Below are 25,824 nucleotides of genomic sequence, written 5' to 3'. Positions count from 1 at the left end.
GGAGAAAAGGAGGTTCAGGGGAGACCTCATCACTCTCTACAACTCACTGAAAGGAGGTTGTAGCCGGGTGGGGGTCAGCCTCTTCTCCCGGGCAACCAGCAACGGGACAAGAGGACATAGCTTCAAGCTGTGCCAGGGGAGATTCAGGTGGGACATCAGGAGGAATTTCTTCATTGAAAGGATTGTTAGATATTGGAATGGACTGCCCAGGAAGATGGTGAAGTCACCATCCCTTGAGGTGTTCAAGAAATGACTGGATGTGGCACTTAGCGCTATGGTCTAGTTGATAAGGTGGTGATCGGTCAAAGGTTGGACTTGATGATCTTGGAGGTCTTTTCCAACCTAAATGATTTTGTGATTCTGAGATACCTTTGCTTATTTCAAGGCTGCACACAGTTATGGCATTTGTAGAAAAAATCACTCAAAATGCATCTCTTCAAAATGATAATGTGTGGTCTGAGATGACATTGACCTACCTGTATCACCCATGTTGAGGATAATTTATTAATTAAAGACTCTATTGATTATTGTTTTTGCAGTTGTAACAATGCTTTGGGGCAAAAGTTGCCGGCATATAACTAAAACTGAGGTGCCACAAGAATGGAAGAATTGCAAACAGTAGCATTAGTAAAGGAAGAGCTCATTTGTCTTGTTAGCTATGCAGTATCTCACTGGTGAGACAGGGTCCAGAGCATGAAACAATGAGGCAGAATGGTAAGAGGAGATAATCTGCTCAGTTGGCCCCTGTGAGAGTTTTTGTCCTTTGACACAATATTCCACTTCCAAATGAATGATGCAGCCTGCCAGAAAAGTCAAGCCTTCCTTTCAGACCTTACTTTCCAAGAGCATGTAGATACATATATTTCTGCCTCTACATGTGTTAAAATTATAGCCATTTCAGCTTATATCTTTTGTCTCAGTGCAGCAGAGAGTTGCAGAGCAGGCATCACTCCTCCCATATCCCTGAGGGGGCTGATGCAATTAGCTGTGCTCAGAACATGGTAACACATACTGGAAAGATTGGCCTGCAAATAAAACCTAGCAGCCATGGGAACATGCTCTAAAAGAATAAGGGTATCACTGGTAGTTGTACGAAACCCTAGTGGGCACATGTATTTTTGAAGGACTGTAGGTTGGCCAGATACATTTACAAAAAAATGTAAAAAGGGGGTAGTAATTAGTTCACTGCTTTGTCAAAATTCAATGTCATACTCTGTAGAAGCTAGAGCTTTTTTTGGATAAAATTATCTTTCAGTATAAGCAAAACAGCACTTTTTCTCCAGCCAAGTTTACATAAGTGGGTTAGAAAAACCATTTGGCTGATATTCTTCAAGTAACTCAGCCTGGGGCTGACAGCCAGCATAGAAAATTTCATCCCTAAATATTAAAATTTGGTATAGCTGTAAGAGCAGAAAAAAATATATCTCATAATGGTAAACACCTGCTAGCCCTTATAACAGACAGTGCTACTAGTTCAGCACACATATTATGTGTGAATTTATACATCTGACTATGCATATACAGAGATACATATGGATTGATATATCTATATATTCCATGTTTGGTTTTCACAGTATTAACATAGGTTTATACACTTCAGGGCCATTTTCACTTTCACTTTAATTATCCTGGGATAAAACCCACTGCTATTACATATGAACATTTTCCACCTGCAAAACTAGCGAAAAATTGAGAATCATCTCAAACCGGGTTTTTGATGTACCAAGATGTGAATTTGTAGAATTGAATGCAGAATTTGCATTCAATGCAGAATTGAAGAAAGCTGAATACAAGGTTTCTTTTCTCCACAATTAGTACTAATTTTATTTATTTATGAAGGCTGTTAATAAAATATGTAGTAAGGGAGAAGAACTGCTGTTCCCACACTACTGAGCCTATTGTGAAGAGGTCAGTCAAGTTCTTTACATCAGGTTAGACTAAATTTAATGCCAAACTGAAGATCACTTCAATGATGAGTGAGCATTATTAGTTGTTATCCCTAGGAATCCAGGGAGTAAAAAACAAATATCTGCAAATCCTTAATAGTGCTGTTGAAAACTGCCTCCAGCACAGTTGTGGGTCCATACCAGTTTAGTGCACCTTCTTCACTCAAAACTGTTCAACCTTACTTATATCTTCTGCACAACTTTTCCTCAGTCCTGCTATATTATGATAAATGCCCCTCTACTTCAGGTCCCCGATGAGCACGTTCACCTAATGGACACACTTATACTATGGAAAAAATTTACTATCCTTCCTCCAGCACTGTAACTATTCTTTGAAAAGCCAAGAACTTACAACTTCAGTTCTAATGCTGTTTTGTTTGGTTTGTTTTAAATCTTTTACAGTCTTTGTTAAGCATTCGCGGCTCTCTGTTCTCACCAAGGCGCAACAGCAAAACGAGCATTTTCAGTTTCAGAGGTCATGCAAAGGATGTAGGGTCTGAAAATGACTTTGCTGATGATGAGCACAGCACTCTTGAAGACAATGAGAGCAGAAGAGACTCTCTCTTTGTTCCAAATCGACATGGAGAACGGCGCAACAGTAACGTTAGTCAGGCAAGTGTGTCATCTAGAATGATACCAGCCCTTCCAGTAAATGGGAAGATGCACAGCACTGTGGATTGCAATGGAGTAGTTTCCTTGGTTGGAGGACCTTCAACTTTAACTTCACCCACTGGTCAGCTCATACCAGAGGTAATTATAAGTAAACCAGTAATTATTACAGTTTGATTCAGGCACAGAATTTTGTCTTACTCCTTATCTCTGCATTCCTTATAATTTCGTAGAGCAATGTGAAATAATTTGGAATAGTTTCTAAATAACAGAACATAAAGCAAAATAAGTCCTCAACCTCCTATTTCTGAGCCTCAGTAAAGTAGCATATTCTCCTTGCTTTCAGCAAGAGATCTACACATAGAAAGAAAAAAAAACAAATTCGACAATTTGTATAAAGTTTCACTTCAACAAAGGTGGAGATTCTATATATAACTAAGGCTACGGCTTGGAAATATGTACAGGAAAACATCTGTAAAATTAAGCAGAATGCAGTTACTACTGTCATGATAGTTAATAGAAATACTCCTTACTGAGTTTATCTTGAGGAATTTTTTCTCATAACTTTCAATACATAAATTCCTATGTACCTTTGCAATTACATTAAATTGCAGTCTCAGTTTCAGACTTCTGTAAGCTAAGATGTTCTTTCAAACTTTCAAAAAGACAAGCCTTTTCATATATAGTATTTTACTATGGATTCAGTATGGTATTTTGATGTCTATAATAGCTTGTTATCTAAGCTGCAAAATATTTGCATTATAAATAAGTATTGAGTTTTCAGTACTTCTATTACACATTTATCTTTTTTTTTTTTCTGTCTTGATATAGACCTTCATACTAGAAATTCCATCAGATTACCTCAGCAATTATGCATATATAGTTCTGTTTCAGAAATACATTCACTTGAAATGAGCAATTCAACTCAGGAGTCTTCTCTAAAGAAGTAGTACTAGTGAATGCTCAAAGATGATTTTTCACCTTCACACTAAGATAACTTTAAAATCCCTTATGAGTTCTGGAAGTTTTTTTGTCCTTTTCATGAATGGGGACAGAATAATGTGAAAAAGAGTAAGTGATTTCTCTGAATCACAGAATCAGTGGTAAAGCAGGAACCAAGATTTAGGAGCTTTTTAATCCCACTCCTATGCTTAGATCCCTAGGTAACAGTCTAGAAGAAAAGCAAAGCAACTGTAAGGACACCTACATGATGCAGAGTAGTGACATGTTAGTCACATTTAAATCAGAGTTGAGCATTATTGCTTTGAAAAGATAATTAGAAGCCATACAAAACAAAGGGGACTTGCAAATTCATTGCAAGAATTTATCACAAACTGTATGAGCATTGTGGTGGGTGAGAATTAGGTAGAAGAAATATTAAATAATATGCGGGGTTTTTCTTCTATAAAGTTTTCCAACCACACTTATCAGGTTAGGAATACATTAAATGGTATTGTAGATATACTTAATTCCTAAAATTATATTCATGCTTCTTGTATCCAGGTTACTTTCTTAAATAAAAGTTCACTTTTCTCTGTACTCACTCTTTCATTATTTAACATGACTAGCTGTGGGAAATTAAGGTATCATGTTTCAATTTTCAAAAGATAATCAAAAGATTATCAAAAGATAATAATCAAAAGATACCTAGCAAAAATTTTGTTCAGCCAGTCATTTAAATGACAACTACCTCTGGTCCCACATTGCACTGATACTGGTTCTTCCAGTTGATTATTTACAGCAATGTACAAAGTAGTGAGTTCCTCAATGAAGAAGAAAGAAATCTCTACAGGAACAGAAACCTTCAGTGTGTAAGAAAAGCTTAGTATGTTGCACAAAGCTGATTTTGATTTTCACTACAATTGTTAATTGGCTTTTGAAAAGGATGATCTAATTCCTCAGTATTTCATTTACAGGGCACCACTACAGAAACAGAAATAAGGAAAAGAAGACTGAGTTCTTATCAAATTTCCATGGAAATGCTGGAAGAGTCTGCTGCAAGACAAAGAGCAATGAGCATAGCCAGCATACTTACAAATACAATGGAAGGTACTTGATGCATTTTATCTGACAGGCAGTTCATTGAATTTCTGCTAACTACATGTACAGAAAAATTATTTAAATAATTTCCTTTGTAAATGTAAAACTGGACATGTGAAATTTCTGTACATCAGATGCAAAAGGCTTTTGAGCATTTCCAAGATAATTTACGCATTGTAAATGCTTAGCCATTTATTTTTCATGACACCTTCCAAAATATTACTCTACTGAGTGGACTAACAGAGATAAAATAATCATAGCTAGGGGATTGCTACAGACTCAAACAGAGTATATAGGAATTTTCTTCCCATTAGACATCTGCAGGAAAAATCAATTAAGGTAGACTGGAATTGCCATGATAAAGGCCATGATGTGCTAGAAGAGTCATTTCCCTTAAAACTTAAATCCAAGGATAGGCAATAGGAAATTAGAATGAGAAATACAGTTTTAAAGAAAAAAAGAACAGCTGTAATCAACTCATGCCAAGGCACACAGTGTCTTTCTTAAGCATTTCTTAAACTTTCTTAGCCATCAAAGATAAAAAAATATTATACTTGCTATATTAAAAATCATACAATGTTGGGATTTTTTTTCTTATTTAATGGAAACTGAGTATGTTCACTTTTCACACATATGCCTTTAAAGTATTTTATAAGCTTAAAGGATCTACCAACTGGATACTGGCAAAATGTGGCAGTTATTATAGTCAGACCAACCCTGCAGATGTGCTTCAGCCCATGCTCTAAATGGACAGAAAATTACCAAGAAACTTTATAGTGTAATTAAGCCTGTATCAAAATTTATTTTTTAAGTGAGTTCTGAAGCCCTTTGCTCTCAGATAGATGCAGTCTAAATGCAGTCAGAAATATGAGGTTTATATGGCCTTTACAGCAAGCTTGAGCTGTTGGGACCTCTTAATTCTCAGTGTGCAATTCTTGGTTCTCCTCTCTGTAAGCAGGATGTCTCCTTAGAGGGTGCTGCACTCTTCCTCCACATAAATAGTTTGTCCTTCCATCCTCCTGACCAGAAAAAACATGTCAACATAAACTAAGTTGTCCCAGTAGTGACCTCCTTACCACATCTGGTTTCCACTACTTCAGAAGTTGCCAAGTGCAGCAATGGAGTTTCCTGTGTCAACTCAGTGTCCAGTATGAGTGGCCTCTTTTGTCCAAGCCCAGTCACATCCTTACTTTTAGCACTCTGAGTTAGATGTTCTGAAATGTGATTATTCCACCTGATCCATATATTCCTTCAGAAGCACTGTGTTTGTTATGGTTTATAAAGACTGTAGGAGTCTTTTGCTACTTATGATACCCTTTTCTGTTAGAACTTGTTTGTTTCTATCACTTTGAAAGCTGACAACAGACCTTTGAAATTCCAGTAATTCCACCCATATACAACAATATTAGAAACAAAAATTCAATCTACTGGTCCTCAAAATGTAGATTTTTGCACTAAGTCCTTATTAGGAAATCTGTAAAACAGCATGCTTGCTATTTTAGCAAAATCACCCATAAGTGTCATGATGATAGAGATCTCTCTGTGCTCTAAGGAATGCCTGAAAAATGGGAAATTTCAGAATTGGGTTGATGCCACTATGTAGAAATTTTATCAAAACTTGTGTCCATATCTTATATATTTTTAGTATAAGTATTTCTCATTTAGGCAAACATCAAACTTCCTTCTGGGCTGTCCTCAAACATCCCATCATATTACATATTCATCCTTGCTATTATTAACTCAGTAGAAGTTAATATTCTTCTGTAACTTTGAAAATATTGACAATGAAATGGAAATGAAAAGATTCTAATTGAAAGCAGTTGTTCTGCAGTTGCTCAACAGAGTTGTTCTGCTAATACTAATTAAAATAAGAAAATAGGCATTCAGTATATTAAAAATATTGATTCAAATAAGAAATGATAGATAGGCACACCAAATCATTTCTCTGATATTGTAGTGGTTCAGTGTAGTAGCAAATACAACACTTTTAGTATCTGAAATCAAAATATGTCCTCATACACTTAACACAAAAATGTTAATCTTTTATGAAGCTTATACTAATTATATACATCAGCTCTCTGATGAGTGAGTCATGTTAACTTTTAATATCCAAAATTAAGACATCTGCTGTAAGCAAGTCAAGTAACCTAAACTAAATGTCTAGATTCTCCCTACTGTCATGGGAAAGACAAACACATTTCTCTCTTTAGGCAGATATTGAGATGATTCACCCTTTAGTGAATGTACTTCACTGTCCACTGATTGCAGAGGAGCTTAAATAAATTAGGTGCCTTACTTTTAGGTGGCTAAACATAAGTGAGAGAACACCTATGTTAGTAAGAGCTGTTTATTTGAATGATACAATCTTTTTCCATATTTTAAACAAGAACTTCCAGAGGATACAATTGGAATATTCATTTTTTCTATTTTCTTTCAGAGCTTGAAGAATCCAGACAGAAATGCCCACCGTGCTGGTACAGATTTGCAAATACTTTCTTGATCTGGGATTGCTGGAGTCCATGGTTAAAAGTAAAGCACATCGTCAATTTAGTTGTGATGGATCCATTTGTTGATCTTGCTATAACTATTTGCATTGTTCTAAACACCTTGTTTATGGCCATGGAACATTACCCAATGACAGAACAGTTTAGCAGTGTCCTTTCTGTGGGGAACCTGGTAAGTGGTTTGTCACGCACTACTTGGTGTAAATACCCTTTTCTAAAAGAAGAAATGTATAAATTCCTTTTAAATTTATTCTACGATTTTTTTTATAATCGGTTTAGAAATTATATATATGATTTTCACAGGTAAAGCAATTTTTCCTGGCTTTTAACCTTTAGGAATCTATTTTGTAACTACTGTAATGAAATAACTGAATATGTATGGAAGTGCAGTCTTCACTGGAATGCCACATTTCTTCATGTCTACCTTGGGTTTTTTCTTTAAAATGTTAAGGTAGATTATGTAATTTTTATTATGGTACTGATATTCCATAACATAAAATATTTTTCTTCTGTACAAAATTAAATATTCAGATGTCAGAATTTCTCTTAGAATTTTTTTGTCACACTACCGTGAAAGTACTTTTCCAAAAAAAAGGCATATTTCTTGTTACCAGTAAGTCCTTACCACTTTAGGTAACTAAAAATACTTAATAAATGAGAAGATTACTATTTAATCTCTAAAAAAAAGGGCATGTTTTATCTCTGAGTTTATTGGTGATGCCTTTCCCATTTTTAACCTGATCCAGAGATTTAGGGTTACATGTAATTCCTTTTCTCAGCAGATACCTGAATGTAACATAACACTTACATGTTCTTATCTGTTTCTCTCCATTTGCTTCTAGTGCTGAGGAAGCAGAGGGCTGAACCTTGCAAGTGTTTATTTCAGAGGCAGATTCATACATTTTAAATTTTTGTCAGCTCATGTAACTACCAGTAGTTTACATAGGAGAGGTCTGGATTGACTCACACAGCATGCAGTCCTGAAAATCAAAACCAACCAAGTGTTCTGAACTAATCACTCAAAAAGATTAGTTTTGAAAAGCCAGCTAATGTTTAAATGGAACACTAATAGATTTCTCAGTCAGAGAATGTTTTAAAGTCTAAACATTTTCCTCATATGTACTAGCAATACATCCTTCTATGACTTTTTTTAAAAATAGAACTAAAATTGAACTTACTACCTGTGTGTTCTTGTATGCACTACAGTTTCCTTTCTCCTGGACCAAGATCTAACTGCACCATATTCTTATGTTCATGACAGATTACAGAATATTGTAGTTTAAAATGTTGGTCTGTCATATTGGTAAAATTGTTTCTTTCCAATTATTTATGTTTACAAGGTCTTCTGCTTTTTCCCATCTCATATTTTTTTTTTTTACTCTAAGCTAGCATATTTTTAACTACCTTTGTAACAATTTGGTATCCTTAATTAGGACTATATATGTGCACTGAATACCGTTCCTGCTGGTTTCAGTTAAATTCTCTGTTCCTTGCTGTATTAATCTATTAACCTTAATTTTGTGCTTTCCATTCAAATTATGTTAATTTCCTCTTTGCTTGTGACATCACAGTGTGTTTGACAATAAATTAAATACGACAAATCTGACTGAAGAAGTAGTTCTAAAATGCAATGATTAATTTTCCATAATACTAAAATTCATTCAGTATTCAAATTCCTAATTATAAGAAAACTTGCGTTTACTTCTGTTAAAGTGTATTTCTGTATTTAAGGATGTGGTTGTGCTGAAGAAAAAGTAGTTTGTGGGTGGAATAGGAAATATCTTGAAACGAAATGTTTTTCATGGCTTTTTTTTTCAATTATTTTGACAAGTATGAGAGTTTTGACAAGAATAATTTTCTTTGTTGTGTTCTTTTTACCACATATAGCAATACCTGTTACATTCTTCTGATAATACAGAAACATCTCTTATATATCAATTTAATAGTATAATGTTTCTGGCTATAGCTCTAGTTTGTTAAAAGTATACACTTTAAAATTTACTCTTGGACAATGGTGAATGTTTCTGCAGCATTATATCCACCTCCTAATCCTCTTAAACTAATAGGTAATTATGAGTGTAGTTATATAGTGCTGTAAAAAGTTAGCTTTGCTACCATAAAACTCTGTAGTAGGACTGAGAACAAGCCAGGTAAAGAACTCTCGCAGGGCAATAGCAGAGTACATTGGTGTACGTTAGTAGACTTGATACAGGATATCTTTTGATTGTTGTACAGAATATTCATATGTTTTTATGGTTTTACATCATGCTCCAAAACATCTTTATTATGCTCCATGAACTACTGATCACTACTCATTGCAAGATTGTTGAGTTACATTCTGGACTTAAAACACTAAGAAGCATTGATAATTTCACATTCGGCACTTCCAGATATTTCAAATAACATTATTATCCTGAAGTTCTTTTTCACAAAAGGAAGTAGCTGTCACACAGCATGGTAGCTGTGTGTGAAACCTCTATATCCTTACAAAAAGCCCAGTACAAGAAACTCCAAATTCTCCTGTCTATTCCACACAAACTCCTCAACTCTCTCCTACAAGACAGTCCTTAGAGAGTCTGTCCTTAGAGAGTCAGACATTAGAGAGTATCTTCTAACGCTTCTATTTAGACTGTGAGCTAGGAAAAAAATTGCTGTCAAACCTTCTTTTACTTTACTGGGACTATCCTCTTAAAACGGGGCTGAAAACACCAGATCACATCACATCATTTGCTGCATGGATGGTCCAGCACGCACAGTCAAATCTGAGCTGGAGCTGAGCTGCTGACTGGTCAATAGCTTTTTGTATGCTTATCAAACCTCTGTCCTACTATATGTGTCCTGATTTAGTAATTAGTTTTCAGTGTTTAGAAATACTTAAATGCCATTTAGAGATAGCAATCAACTGTTCTTTATAGTAACAGGTATGAGAATGCGAGTTGCATAAAGCAATTTACTCAGGTATATAAATTTCTCCTAACAATTCAATTAATTAATTACATTTTGTTTCAGGTATTCACTGGAATATTCACAGCAGAAATGGTACTAAAGATAATTGCCATGGACCCTTATTATTATTTCCAGGAAGGCTGGAATATTTTTGATGGTATTATCGTTAGCCTTAGTTTAATGGAGCTTGGTCTGGCAAATGTTGAAGGATTATCTGTTCTTCGGTCATTCAGATTGGTGAATACCTTGATAATTAAATATTTGCATGCAATTGTCTCACTCAAAATAATAAAAAAAGTGCTGGTGCCTGTAACAATTAAAATATTTAATTATATTTAAATATATATTGTAAACTTCAGTAGCTGTCTTTATTTTTCCTATATGCCTAATTTGCAAGCCATGTTTGATAAGGTGTTTGTCGACATATATCCTTCGATATCTTTTGGTATCAAAATTATTCTATTAATCTTCTATCCTACAGATATCCTTTGCCACCCTAACTGCTATCTTTTCAAAATTTTGTACATTTTCATTACACTGATTTCATTAAGAACCATTAGAGCTAAATATCTGTAAAAACATACATATTGTCACCAGCATAAAGTATCATGACATTTTTTGTCTTTATATTGTGAACATTGCTTTGTGTTACTTGTAAAGACCCTAAGCAGACCCTCTCTACACATTTATTTCAATGGGCAGCAACAAAAAACTTCTGGTAACTCCATTGTATATAACAAAGAGTCAAAAAGCTGATTATGATAACATTTATGTTTAAATATTATTGAGTTTCTACTAAAAATTTATTTTTAATATCAATTAGTATTGTACACTAATTTATAGATGTTTTCTAGAGCCACAGGATTCATGATTTGAAAGTCCTTCTTACCAGTAGTTATCACATGACTTGGAAACCTAGGTTATCTCCTAATATATAGAATAGGAAGCAGTGACTTATTTTATTAGCACTACTTGCAATGGTAACCAGCTTCACATAACATAGTTTGGGTCATGAATATTGTTTTTAAGTTAGTGTTTATGATTGGAATGGACATCACAATATCAGCATCAACTTTTTGCTTAAAAAATTGTCCTCTAACTAAGCATGAAAAGCTTAATGCAGTGCTGAGGAAAATGTGCAACCAAACCAGCAAAAAGGGTTTGGTGAAGGTGATGAAAAGAGTATGAAATACTAAAATGTCTTGAAGAATTGTTCCTCAATCATCTCTAAATAGATGTTTAAAAATATTAAAATAAAATGTCATACAAACACAAATTTAGATTTTTTTACTATGTGTATCACTTGAAAGAAATGCTGAACAATGCATTTTTGACAAATACTTCATGTTTACTGCTTTCCATTAAAATAATAGTATGTTCCTACTGAAGAACAAACAAATTAATCTACAGAAATTGATACGCTCTGCTAAACAACTTGATCCTAGCTTCTATTTCATAACTAACACTAATGATTCCTCTGCATTTTTGTTTTGCAGCTTCGAGTTTTCAAATTGGCAAAATCTTGGCCAACTCTAAATATGCTGATTAAGATTATTGGCAACTCGGTGGGGGCTCTGGGCAATCTGACCCTGGTGCTGGCCATCATTGTGTTCATTTTCGCTGTGGTTGGGATGCAGCTCTTTGGGAAAAGCTACAAGGAATGTGTCTGTAAGATCTCCAGTGACTGTGAACTTCCACGCTGGCACATGCATGACTTCTTCCACTCTTTCCTGATTGTATTCCGAGTGCTGTGTGGAGAATGGATAGAAACGATGTGGGACTGCATGGAGGTTGCTGGCCAAACCATGTGCCTTATTGTTTTCATGCTGGTCATGGTGATTGGAAACCTAGTGGTACGTGATGAACATTTTTGAGCATTAACTCTAATGCAAATGTACAGGACTTAGAGCTATGGAATGAAAATGTTTGTCATACTTCTGTTTAGAATTAAAAAATTAATCTGAATGTACTAATTTGGGGTGAAAACATACAATATTTCCCTTCTCCTTTTTTCACTCATTTTTATACACTGAAGTACTCTTACAATGGGTATAGGAATTTAGAAGTACACCAAAATGTCAAATCAGACACCTTATCATGGGAGTGCTGCAGCTAATTTAGAGGTGCTGTTTAAATTCAAATGTCTTCCTCACTACTCTTGAAATAATACAGTTTATGCTGCACAAGCTTCTGGAAAGCTGCTTCTTCAGAAGTACTCTCATTACAGCTAACTCCAGCACTTGTACTTCTGACTTAATAAAAATAATGTATATTGTATCTGGTCTTGTTTAGAATATCTTGAATTTAAGTACTGAACTTCGGGGCTTTTTAGGTGTAAACCCCAAAAAACTAAACACAGAGTGATTTGCCATCCAGCCTAAAAATGTGCTTAAAATCTTCTAACTCAAAATTGTACAAGAAACCTTTATAGAAAAATTTTAAATCGAGCTGACAAGTTAAAATTTAAAATTTCAATTGATAAATATTGAATTGGTGAGAACTTCTTAAGAATCAATGTTATAAATAGAATGCATTATTTACACTTTATTTTTAAGTTTCTTTTATAGTTAAACTTTGTAGTTCATTCTGATATGCTTAAAACCTATAATTCATTATCTGTCATAATTCTCTTTCTTTAGTGACATATTTTAACATGATTTAAATTTTTATAAAATAGAGTTCAAAATGTTTGTATCCCAGTCTTTTCCATGACCTTGCAGTCTTGACACTGTCAACAGAAATGTGCAGAGCCCCAGAAAGTTATTTATGACCACCAACCTGCTCTACTAATTTTTTTAGAACCATAGAATCGTTTAAATTGGAAAAGGCTTTTGAGATCATCAAGTACAACTGTTAACCTAGGATTGCCAAGTCTAACACTTCTTATATGTATATATTTACTATACCTCTGTATTCTCTCATCTTTTAGGTATTGAACCTATTTCTGGCCTTGCTGCTGAGCTCATTTAGTTCAGACAACCTTGCTGCTACAGATGATGATAATGAAATGAACAATCTCCAGATTGCTGTGGCAAGGATCCAGAAGGGAATAGATTATGTCAAAAAAAAGATACAGGAGTTCATCCAAAAAGCCTTCGTTAGAAAGCAGAAATCTTTAGAGGAAATCAAAGCACTTGAAGAGCTAAACAACAAGAAAGACAGCTGCATTTCCAATCATACTGCTGTTGAAATAAGCAAAGATCTGAATTATCTGAAAGATGGGAATGGAACCACCAGTGGTGTGGGCACAGGCAGCAGTGTGGAAAAATATGTAATTGATGAAAATGATTATATGTCATTTATAAACAACCCAGGCCTCACTGTGACAGTGCCCATTGCAGTTGGAGAATCAGATTTTGAAAATTTAAATACAGAAGAATTTAGCAGCGAATCTGATATGGAAGAAAGCAAACAGGTAGGATTTTTCATATCTTAACAAGTGAATTGTCATGCATTTTCATGTTTTAATTACATATTTAGAATTGTTTAAAAACTGTAATATCCTGTGTAAATATATTTTATGTTTTAGAATTTTATGTACTTATAATTCAAGAAAAAAAAATCACCCTATATGATGGTATAGTAGAGGGTCCTTAGAGTTTATATTTTTATTACTTTGTTTATTAACATTTGGAAGATGTTTGGTTTTAAATATGATTATTTCTTTCACAGTTTTTGAGGTTTTAGGACTAGCACACATTTCATAAAGCATTCTTTCTGTAGTGCCTACAATGCAATAAGAATTTCTAGAATAAGGGTAGAAGGCTAAGGACCAATCAAGTATAGACACCCAAGCAAATATAAGTGGAGAAAAAATATTTTTTTTGATACTTAGGGTAGTTCTAAAAATTAACCCTGAGACATCACAAATCACTAATGTATTCTGGATCATCTAAAAAGTTTTGTGAGTAATATTCGTATAGATTTTGGGTTCAGAGACCATTAAAGTAATCCAGGTACCAAAGAATGTCATGCTAAAGCAGTATCTCAAGTTATGCTGGAGAGCAGAATGATGTTGTAATACAGATGCATGTGGAAACAGTTTACTTGAAAGCTTTATACTATTATTATTGTGCAAACTGACAGATGCTGATCTAAAAACCAAATGCCATGTGCTTTGAAATCTAGGTGGCTCAAATACCAAAAGTGATCATGAACAGGTGCTGATGGTATTCAAGGAAAACTTTGTTTAAGTAGTGATCAACAACAAGCTAATAAATGCATTATCAGAATATGATTATATTCAGTGCCATTAGAAATTTAGGAACTTTGAGGTTTAAGGGGTCAGGAACCATAGATAAATTTGTTTTGAATTAGATTAGAAGCTGTGATGTTGTTTGATAACTCATTGATACAAAAGGGTTTGTTTACCATAAAGAAAGCTCTTCTATAAAGAAGCCCTGCATTCATGACTTTATCATGGCTGTATAGCTGCTATATTTGCAAATAATTATGTATTCCTCAGCACTAGCAAACTATACCACATGAAATTAGGGGACAGCCATGATCCACTGAATCATAGTATGGGTCTTTTGCTAAAGAACATAAAGGAACATAAAGAGTGTGTGCTTATTTGCAGCTGCAAAGAATGTTGCTCTGTGTAACAGCTGTAAGATGAAGAACAAGATATTCTATCACCCAACTAAGTTGCTCAGTTATGAAAAAAACTTTTTCAATGTAGATATATAAGACAGTATAGCAGTAGTGATTATCCATGGCAATTTAAGAATATAAGAGATACAGGAAGTGTAAAGTGGTGTAAGTTATGAGATCAATTAGTATCACAAAAAAAACCATTCAGGGTTTCAGCCTGAGAGTTCAGTATTTTTCTTGTAAGCTGATCTAATAAAAGTTGATTGTCATTTCCAATGAACTTTTAGCAAAGTCTTCTATGTCTTTTCATATATTCTGATTTTTTAAATTATATTTTACTATACATTTACTGCTTTCCTTGTGGTTAGTTCTCATAAATACAGTGATAAGTGCCTTGCTAGTAACTTCATTTTATGAAGTTACAAGCCTAGAAATTTTCTGTATATGTTACTTTTTAAAAGGTTTGTAATATGCATTTAGGAAGTTGAGGGGCTTATAGTCTATGCAGATGCTAAATGTGTGGTTGCATGACATGTCATACTCAGCAGCAGAAGAACTTGGGAAGTTCCCATCCACACCTGGCTAGTGATCCCCTGGCAGTGTTTACCCCTTTCTCTGCCTCAGTGTTTGTGGGTCTGTGCTATAAGGCAGGTCACTGGTTGTGCCATAGGTATTATTTGTTTATTTCTTCTTTAAGGTAGATTGAATGGCTCAGTTTACAGTGTACTGCTGTATATTCTATCAAAACAGCTGAGGACAAAACCAAATGCAATGCTAAGACAGAAACTCCTCTGCTTTCCAGGTGAATATGTGATATATATGCACAAGAAAAAGGAGTAAAAGCCCTTGTTGTTGTGCTGAGAAGTTCTGAATACCAATTTCAAGGTGACTTTGACAAGTCAATTGCTCTGTTCATCCCCATCTTTGCTTGGTTCAGGCATTATGCTTTTGTTTTCTAAGGCCATCCTGAAGTTTCTGGATGGTAACAAATCAAAAGAGATTTTGTGGGGGTTTTTTATGGACTTGTATCCATATGTCTTCAGGAAGAGAAATCAAATCCAAAAGTCCATATAAGCAATTTGAAAGTGGAAATTTCAGGTGACTGTGGGAAATCCAGCAGTAACTGATGGATGGTGTTTATAATAAGAAATTGTGGAGAAATTTTTGGTGGGGTTAGGATAGGTTTAGCACTTCTGTGCAGCCTCAGTATTTCCTTACAATTGATACCATTGCAAAGCTGGAGCTATAACACTTCCTGCAAATTCTGATCACACACAGTGTTTGGCTCTGACGTGTTCATACAGTGCAAGTGTGCATATTGTGAACAGTATCTAATCAGACAGTGCCCTGAAAGTTGTGAATGCTGTATTAATTGCACTTTTGGCTCTGGATTCCTTATTCCTTATTCCTTTAGGATGATTTCTAGGGAAAGGATAAAGTGGGGGGGTTTTATTGTGTGTATAAAAATCCACTGGCTTTGTTAATACATGAACAGATGTTCTGGCATGTGACTGGAATTGGTGAAGGTTCCCAGTCTTCTCCTACCATGTCAATAGTACTGTTGAATCTTTTGCTGCCTTCTGATTGTCTTTTAAGGAAGATAAAGAGTCCATTGTTGCAGTGTTTAAGTTACCTCTCTAGGACAAGTACACCATCATTTGCTTTGTTTTGCCTCTCATGGTGTACCACTGAGACAACATTTCTGCTAGAAGGCCTGGTCTGCAAAAGGAGGGGTAAGAGATGGAGCAGAACTTTCCCTGCCTTAACTGTGGCAGTGCTTAGCATTTAAAATACTTTGAAGAAGCATCCCCTATAATAACATTTTATTTAACAACAGAGCTGTGGGAAGCTACATCTGCACAGGAACTGTAAAATGATTCATTTTTTTCTGGTGTCTTACTGACTGTCACTGACATTAAGAGCAGAATGATTATTTGAAGTCTGTCATGCCAAAAGTGGGGTAGGGGCTATGTGCCCCTGAGGAATATGCCAGGAGCAGGTAATTACTATAGATATTGTAATTGAGGGTGAGTGAGGAACAAATTGTAATATTTCCTATATTTATTATCAGATATACTAAGGTACAAAATAACTCTAGTCACAGAACTTCTTTTGGGAGGCTAGTTCTTTTTCTTCCTGTTTGTTTTTTTTTTTTTCCGTTTCATGAAAACACATTCTAATTAATTTCCTAGTTAATAACTTCCCAAATCTGCCAGAACCTATTCTGAAATCTGGTTGCACCTTTCAGACCTAAAAAAGATCTTTCTAATACAGATCACTAGAAATTTGAGGAACTCTCTTTGGATGAAACAGGACAATAATATTTATTAGATTATAAATTACCCAATGTTTTAGAGCAATAGTTGGCTGAAAGTACCTGAAAGAAGCAAACATTTCATTGATATTTGAAGGTTTTTTAAATAATAATCAGAAAATAGAGGTGCAACACCCAATGAAATAATCATCACAAACCCCCCCAGATTTCTGTTCTGAAAATAAGATACTCAAGACCATTAACTTTGAAGATAATAAGAAAATTAGAAGTAACTAATGGGGATAATTTGGTGGGTTTTAACATTAGCATTGTGGGTGCTGTTTCTATTATAAAATATGCTTCTAATCAGTAAAATGACCACACTATGGTAATCTTACCAAACATGACTCCTAACTATTGTATATTGTATGCCACTTAACAACTGTTCATTATATCTGATTCACAATTTTATAAATAAAGTTTTGCATTTCAACATGGAAAAATAATTTCAAATATATTCCTCAGTTACAGAAAGCTTATTTTACAACTGAAGAAATGCATATACCTATAGGCCTCTATCATTCAAAATTCCAAAACCCTTTCTATCTACAGTATATATACAGTAAGTATAAATTCAGAATGGAGAAGTAAGGCTACTCAATTGACTTCTGAAATCACTGCAGATGATTTTGATAAAATTAAAAATATCCTTCATCATCTATCTGATCTACTAAATTTTCAAAACAAGGAATAAGTTTAATTTTCTGATTGGCTCACTAGTGCCTTTGTGCCTAGGTGAAGTTAAAAAGACAAGAACAGAGTCATTACATTCCCAAAAGTTAAGCATTATCATTGGGCTTCAAAAAATTTCTTAGTCAAAATAGACCCAGTAGTATTTGATCAATTTGTTGGATGATTCTTTACCATGTTTAAAATGTCTAACTAGCTAAATTATCTTTTCTAAAACTGACCAATTCTGGGACAGTATCTTCAAAAGTCACTATTTAAGTTATAGACTAGCTGTGGATAATGATTTATACCATATCTCTGGATACACTGATGTTCCACTGTAAGACACCAATACAATCCTCTTTTGAAACAATTAAAGATTATAGAGTCAGAAGTGTATAGCATACTAAATCTAAACTAGAAACCTACACAATATGATAATTCATCACATTTAATCTGAAAAGAAATTGAAGAAATTTATTTTCATCGAGATCTAGAAGTTCTATCATTATTAGAGGATGAAGGAAGAATGGGAAGCCATACAGCTTCAAAGTATTTTGCCTACTGTATGTATATATTTTTCAAATAAAAGAGATAATCACCTAGTTAAATGAAGACTAGAACATGAAACAAACAAACCCCCTTAAAATTCTCATTAATATGCATTAAGCACTATATAAATACAGAAATAGTTTCCAAATCTGCTAACCATGTCTTTGTTAATTTTATTCATTCTATTTTTATTTATGCATCACAATTTCTGAGTGCAGATTACTAGTTCTAGCTTCTGCATTTCTAATTTCTCTAAAATAAACTAACAAGTTCTGTAGAAAAGTTTGTTGAATATTTCAGGTGGTATGTATTTCCCTTTTTCCAACTAATAATAAAATATTTAATAATAATGTTTTAATTGTGTTAAAGCCATGTTTGAATTAGAGATTCCAAAAAGAGGAAAACTAGTGATCCTGTGTCTTGAACTTCACTACCTACCATTCTTACTTCTCACAGGGGTAAAACCAAGCTGGAGCAATCAAGAATGCAGCTCTGGTGCTTTTTAACCAGGTAGAGCAACGTGTCACCACTTTCACACAGGTTACCTAAGCAAGTTATACATATATATGTATATATATATATAATCACTTTTTAATGGATTTTGACTGGCCTGCATGCTCTTCAGCTATGTACCTTCCCTATCCATTGCAAGACAGTAGAAACATGCACAGCTGCTCTCTGCTGAGTCACGGGACTCACATCACAGCATGGTCAGGTGGGATTGGCAACCCCAACATATATTTTTTAACTCTGCTAATGATTTTTCTGAATATTTAAATACAGTTTTTAGCAGTAACTGCATGCTCTTCAGGTTTTGAAGTATGGATCATAAAAGTACTGGAATGTTATATGCTAAAGAAGCCAAAGAAAAAGGGAGCATGCATAGTTTTTAAAAAATAAAAACAACCCTTTTTGATTCAGCCCTTATAAATGTAAATGTTTAATGAAATGTGTTAAGTGATTTATGAAATGATTACTGCCATGACTTCAGCTCCTTGTTGAATAACATTTGAATTATTGCAGTAGCTACTTGTGTAAAAATTACAGTGTTAAACTTTTAAAATTACGATGCACTGTAATGCAAATATCCAAGATGCTACAAACTGCACTGGATTCATCGGGACAGTGCATATCTTGAGTTTTATAAACTGAAAGCAGAGAAAAGTGTTTCATAATTCCTAAAATGACAGCAAATAACTCTCCTTAAAGAACTCTCAAAGCAAAACATTTTACAAATCCTCTTTTCTCAAATCTTAAACTCCTTCATAAATAGTGGTTTTTTGGAATGTGTTTCACAATAGTGGTCTGTAAATGAGTTGGAGGACTTTTGTGTAAATTAGAAAGACTATGGAGTAGTCAACATAATTTTTATAAAATTCTATATATATTTAACCTAAGGTTTTTTTCATTATAGGCAAACGTGCCCTCCATTGATGAGTAAATTGGCAGAGCCTTCAGGAATAGGGACAGCACAGGAGCCAAAGTTATATGAAACTAAGGAGGTCAAATTATCTTAGTAAAACTAGGCATCAAAATTTTGAGGAGATTGACATTTCAGTCCTATAGCAGGATTGAAAGCTGTTTCCTTTAGGCAGAGTTTACTGGCTTCAAAAGGATCACCAAGTAGTTAATTTTGTACCCTTGATAATAGTGCAGTATTATCTACTTATATTATATTGTAGTCTAAATTGCCCAGAGATGCCAAAAGAAATTAAAATTAGTATGTATTCTGAAAATTCTCAGATTTTACTGATTAAATTTTAAACCAAGATATGCTCTAAACATCAAATAAACCTCTAATGAAAGAGATTCTTAAAGTAATTTTCTTAATATTATATAAAAATCAAATATCATCACATCCGAGAGTTAAAGTCAGTTTAGAATCACTTTGGAATCATCAATTTTCATTATTTTATATTTTTCACTCAATTACAGTGCAACTTTCAAGATTCAAAGGATAAAACCACATGGCTGAATTACTAAAGGCAATTTGTAATGGCTGAATCCCTTTTTTTTTTATTGTCACTTGAATCATGAAGCCATTTGTAAAGCTTAAAATTTTAGTAGCCTGCTCTTGCTCTTATTGAAATCTAGAATAGAATCAAATGAGAGCAAGACTGGGTCTTAAGTGAATGCTTTCTTGTAAATGGGCACACTAATATGCTGTTGGTCAAAGCTTGTTTTAATGATCGAAGCTGTTGATAAGAGATGCATTGCTCTGAAAGGACATTATGGAAGCTGATTATACATACATTAACCAAGTATTTGGGTTGGTGATGAAGCATTTTTTCTGTTATATTCTACACAATAATATTGATATTGCTGTTTTCAGAAAAATATAATCCCATTGAGGTAGTCTGATTTTTTGTGTGTGTGTGTGTGTGTGTGATTTTCACAGTATTGCTCAGGCTTCTGCTCTAGTCAAGCATGTTGTTTTGCTGATTCAGGCCTTGAGAATGCTGCATCATAAGCAATCGCTTTCAAATGTTTCCTTATAAAGGAAAATGTTATATCATTGAAGATGCAAAGAAGTATTTATAGGGCATGGTGTGTTCTAGAGGCTGATAATCACATTTATGAGCTGAAAAGAAGACTGTGCTAATCTATCATGAATCTTGAGCTTCCTATTAGCTTTATTAGTTTCATTGCTAGAAAGAATATCATTAATGTCACCTTATTTAAAATGTATTGATTCTTTCCTAATTTAGGGTCTTGAAGCAAAGAAGAGGAGTTTTATTAACTAATGAGGTTTTTTTTCTTAATAATGCAGTTGTTCGAGATTATTTGAAAAATAGTGAAGGGAATGCTTTATGTGAAAATTATTTAATAGAATTATAGTAGGTTTTTTTGGTTATAAACTGCACTTTTGTCACGTGGTTTTTAGCAGCTATGCTGACAGGACTATTTGCAGCAGAGTTTACATGGAAAGATGCAGTTAAAATTTTGACTACCTTTTAATTTGCACTCCTAGATTTAGAATTGATGCTTACTATGAACCTTTACCTTGCCGCTGTTAAGTCAGTAATTGATTTAATAATGATGGATCAGGCCATGAATTAGTTTTAATTTCCCCAACTTGAATGTGACAGATAATTATGTTCACAACATTTGGTTTTTATTTAATGAAGAAACTGCCTATAATTTCAATGACAAGTTTCAGACTTCGTATTTCTTGGTATTTCTATGATATATAAAGAGAGTTAATTCACAAGTATTTTACCCTTTTTAAAGGGTATGTGTGGATAATAAGGTGGTGTGCTAATAATGCTTAATATAGTGTATGTTACTGGGCATTTCGGTTTGTAAATGCAATATAGATCATGAAATTTAAAATATTCTCACAATATGAGATATGCAATATTTTATTCCAGACTTACAGATTTACATGACCAGTAATAAATGATTCCATTTAGAGGCAATATGGCTGTAACTATTTTACATATATAAATTTTGGAAATCATACAGGAAGCGGAGTATGAAAAAATGAAACAAGGTATTTTAACATGTTTACTAAGCAAAAAACCTAAACTTTGGAAGCATCTAGTTCTCAATGTATTTATCCAAATCTTTTCACATTTGTCAGCATGATTTTCCATGTATGACAGATCATGATATGTAAAAAGGGAAAGAATGGTTTTTAAACTCATACCTGTGTGCTTGTCAGAAATCTTTTCTATTATGTGACAAGTCCTTTATTTTTGGTCACAGTGCAGTAACAACCTGATGTCTGAGTGACCCTATATTGACTACATTTGCATGTGTGTGCAAAAGTCAGCTTCTTGAAAATTAACCCTGAAATTATCCATTACCCAACATGACCTTTATTTTAAACTTCATTCATCTCATATAAGAGTTGAATATGAGGAAAGAATTGATTACAAAGCTATATTAAGATATATGTGCCATTTACTTAATTTCTGGCAGAGAAAACCCTTAGCTGTGAATAGATTTTCCTGAAGAGACTGGGTTTTAACTGAAGAGTTGAATAACTAGTTCTAATTTGCAGCAGTGTGAAGAAGAAGAGACTACATGGAAATGCCTCTTTTTTTAAAAAACAAGTTATTGTTATTATTTGTTGCAAAATCATTCAAATCCTCTGAACAGAAGGGGGTTTTTTATATTCTAAAAATGTCACTATCTTGAAAACTAAATGTGAAATGTAGTTGGTATTAAACATTCTCTCAACAAAATTGTGTAAAAAGGTCTTCATCCTTTCTCTACATGGCCTTCATCCAAAGGTCAAAGGACATGACCATATTTGCTAAACTAAACCCACAGATCTCGTCAGTGACCAAATGCCCTTTTGTTACATCAGTACTTGTACAATTGATTTAAGTTAGAGGTGCACTCTACATCCCCCCTTGAAATTCCTATGTACTATAGCTACATGGGATAAATCAGAAGAATTTCACTGCCATGATTTTTTTAATGTTGCTTTCTGATTACAAGCCTTATTTCACAGTAAAAAAGAATGTATTTTGGATGAAAACAATTAAAGACACAACAGTATTGACAACTGAAAACAAGTTATAAACTCTGTCTGATTATTGCATTTGTTCTGTGCATTATTAGCAGGTTCGTCCTTTCTTAAAAGGACAAAATTATGGGCAGTCTTGCATGACTGATGAATACTTTGACCTGATCAGAATTTTAATGTACTTGGTAAAAAGTTTCTTTATTTGAGTTGTTTTATGTCACTCTTCAATTCTTGCAGTTTTCAGATCTAGAAGTGCTTTTACTGTAGTAAGGGCTATAGTATCTCACTATACAAAAAAGTAGTAGAATGACAGAAAAATTTGGGATAAAAGGAACATCAGGAAGTCCTTCAATAAGCACACAAGACTGGAATGCAAAGAAGATATTTTGGATCTGTTAATTTGTGCTTTATGCAAAAATTAAATTGTGCAGAAAATTGCCATTAAATGCTATTATATTTACAGCTTTTAAATCCAGATAAGGTGTGTGTTAGTGGAGATTTCTGTTAGTTCATTTCACTCAGAAAACTAAGACTCATTTTCAGTGTAATACAGTATAATAGTAAAGAAAATGAAGTAATTTAAGAGTTGGGTACATGTAGACTCTCCCATTTTAATTCTATTGAGAATTCTTCAGAAGTCAGGTACGTGGATCAGGTTAGTAGCTAAATTATATTTAAATGTTCCCTATGAGAAGATAAACTGGGAAACAGAACTATACAATGTACATGTCATTACCGTGGATTTACTTTTGGTGATGCATATTTGTAAGTTTACCATTCTTCAAAAGTCAGACTGGCATGATTTGATTCAATATAATTTCTTAAAGAATATGTATCTAATGAGAAAAATTGTTCTGTGGAACTTTACTTGCAGAAACTAAATGCATCAAGCTCATCAGAAGGCAGCACAGTTGATATTGCTCCTCCTGGAGAGGGCGAGCAAGCAGAAATTGAAAGTGAAGAAGCTCTTGAACCAGAAGCCTGTTTTACAGAAGGTTGTAGAATAACTGTTGACATTATTACTAGCACATTTAAGTTCTTGAGGGTTTCAAGTCTAGTGGGCCTTCTTGACCTCAAAAATCAAAAGAAAATACTTTTAGTCTAGAATGCTGGAAATCAAATGCAAAAACAAGGTTTCCCTAGGCTTTAAGTAAGTTTATCTATCTGGCCACTGCATACATTTTGTAATGAAGAAAGGTCATTAACTTTTCTGCTGTCAAAATGCTTTTCAGTTATTTGAAAGGGCCCTTTAAATTTGGAACAAATAAATTTTTGTGTGACTCCACCAACAGTTGGAACAGTTACATGCCAACAGTCAAAAAAACACAATGTTTTCTGGATTGACTTTACTCATAATTATGTCTCCTATTGTCTGGTTTATCTCAAGATTAGCTGTCTAAATTCAGATATTCAGCATCCTATGTGATGTGATATCCTATTCAGCATTCCAGTGATTAATTAAAAAAAAATTATAAAATTAGTTAAAGCTTCTAACAATATTGATATGACAGTAAATATTGACTTTAAAGTAATTGGCTTTTGGATCCTAATGTCTCTTAATCTAATGCAGGTTGTGTGCAAAAATTTCCATGTTGTCAAGTAAGTATAGAGGATGGCAAAGGAAAAACTTGGTGGAATCTTAGAAAGACCTGCTACAGCATAGTTGAACACAACTGGTTTGAGACTTTCATTGTATTCATGATTCTCCTCAGCAGTGGAGCACTAGTAAGTAGAACAAAATTGCAGATGCTGATATGTTTAGATATCTCTTTAGGAGCAACAGCAAAAATCAAATTTGCTTCAGAAAGACTTGTTTTCCTTGGAGCTGTATAAAACTCCCTGCATTTTATCATTTCAGGATGGAATGAAATTTGATCCAAACTTGAAAAAGTTTGATAAATTTCACATGCACCTTTTTAGTGCTACTTTTGTCTTACCAGGGTAAAAATAAAACTTGTGCAATTTTCTTTAAGACAGTGTAGCCACTCAGAGTTTAAATTGCCTGCCAATTTTCAGCATGTTTGTCAAGAGATTTGAGTACAAAGGACTGTTAACTGTGAATATATAGCTAAATGTATGGTTTTAAATCCTTAATTCCTTCTAGGCTCAGCCACTCCTTGAATTTTCCTTATGAAAGACTATACCAAGAAATGGAATAATTACTTCATACTCTTCCTTTTTTGAAGGCAGGAGCTATGGAAGAGGGCAGCAGCAAATTAAACCTAACAACCACTTTCCAAAGAGATTTACATCTCTGCCTTTCCAGCTTTACTCAAGTTGAACAGTTGCTACAATAGAAATGTGCATAGTTGTACGTTCTAGCAACTACATTGCTTTTTAATTTGACTTTTAGACATATGTTTGATTGATGGAGGATAGAAATGGAATCCCTCTAGCTGCTTTCTAGAATGCAATAGACATATCTTAGACATTGTATAAGAAAGGTTTGGGGTTTTCTGTGTGTGTATGTGAAAGATTCTTAATACCACAGAGGATAAAAAATCATGCTGTGAGTTTATGTCTTCATACATTAGTAAAATAAAATATACATACATACATATATATATATTCAATTCCAGACAGGGAAGAATACATAATGTTGCTCCAACTTGTAATATGGTTAAAGATGGAAAAGATATAAAATAAGAGGATGAAGAAGAACAATGGGAAAGATTAGCTCTAACCTACTTACTTAATATTATTTATTCCTTAATTTTATCATCCATATTCTGTGAAATAGTAGTAATACCTGGATATATTTTTATAGGCTTTTGAAGATATATATATTGAACAACGCAAAACTATCAAGACCATGCTGGAATATGCTGACAAAGTTTTTACATATATTTTCATTTTGGAAATGCTTTTAAAATGGGTAGCATATGGTTTTCAAATATATTTTACTAATGCCTGGTGCTGGCTGGACTTCCTGATTGTTGATGTAAGTATACAGTCATTAATATCATAAAATTCACTATAGTAAAGTTTTTGATGTTGTAAAATTCATTACCACTAAGTAATCTTATAAACATGCAAAAATAATTCACATTGTGTAGTTATACTGCATTAATAGTAGCCTGCAGTGACCTGGAGGTGTTATTTGAAGTACATTCCTATGCCAAAACAGAAAAGATGGCTGGACGTTCTTGATGGTTAATAATTTCATACTCACGA

At 33.8% G+C, this 25,824-nt stretch overlaps 1 protein-coding gene across 1 annotated transcript in view; it reads left to right on the top strand.

The window, feature by feature from the left end:
• The window catches only part of LOC103764128 (sodium channel protein type 2 subunit alpha), a 73,699-nt gene that overhangs the window by 29,549 nt on the left and 18,326 nt on the right, over positions 1–25,824 (top strand). The window contains exons 14-22 of the mRNA XM_018072634.2: positions 2,349–2,696; positions 4,472–4,604; positions 7,033–7,271; positions 10,109–10,282; positions 11,542–11,898; positions 12,975–13,460; positions 23,525–23,645; positions 24,221–24,375; positions 25,418–25,591. Coding sequence (XP_017928123.1) covers positions 2,349–2,696; positions 4,472–4,604; positions 7,033–7,271; positions 10,109–10,282; positions 11,542–11,898; positions 12,975–13,460; positions 23,525–23,645; positions 24,221–24,375; positions 25,418–25,591 — 2,187 coding nt within the window. The remainder of the gene's footprint in view (positions 1–2,348; positions 2,697–4,471; positions 4,605–7,032; positions 7,272–10,108; positions 10,283–11,541; positions 11,899–12,974; positions 13,461–23,524; positions 23,646–24,220; positions 24,376–25,417; positions 25,592–25,824) is intronic.

Source organism: Manacus vitellinus, unplaced genomic scaffold (assembly GCF_001715985.3).
Source record: "Manacus vitellinus isolate BGI_N305 unplaced genomic scaffold, ASM171598v3 scaffold_22_pilon, whole genome shotgun sequence".
Lineage (NCBI taxonomy): Eukaryota > Metazoa > Chordata > Aves > Passeriformes > Pipridae > Manacus > Manacus vitellinus.
The sequence above is the reverse complement of the archived record's forward strand: the minus strand, read 5'-3'. Positions and strand labels throughout refer to the sequence as shown.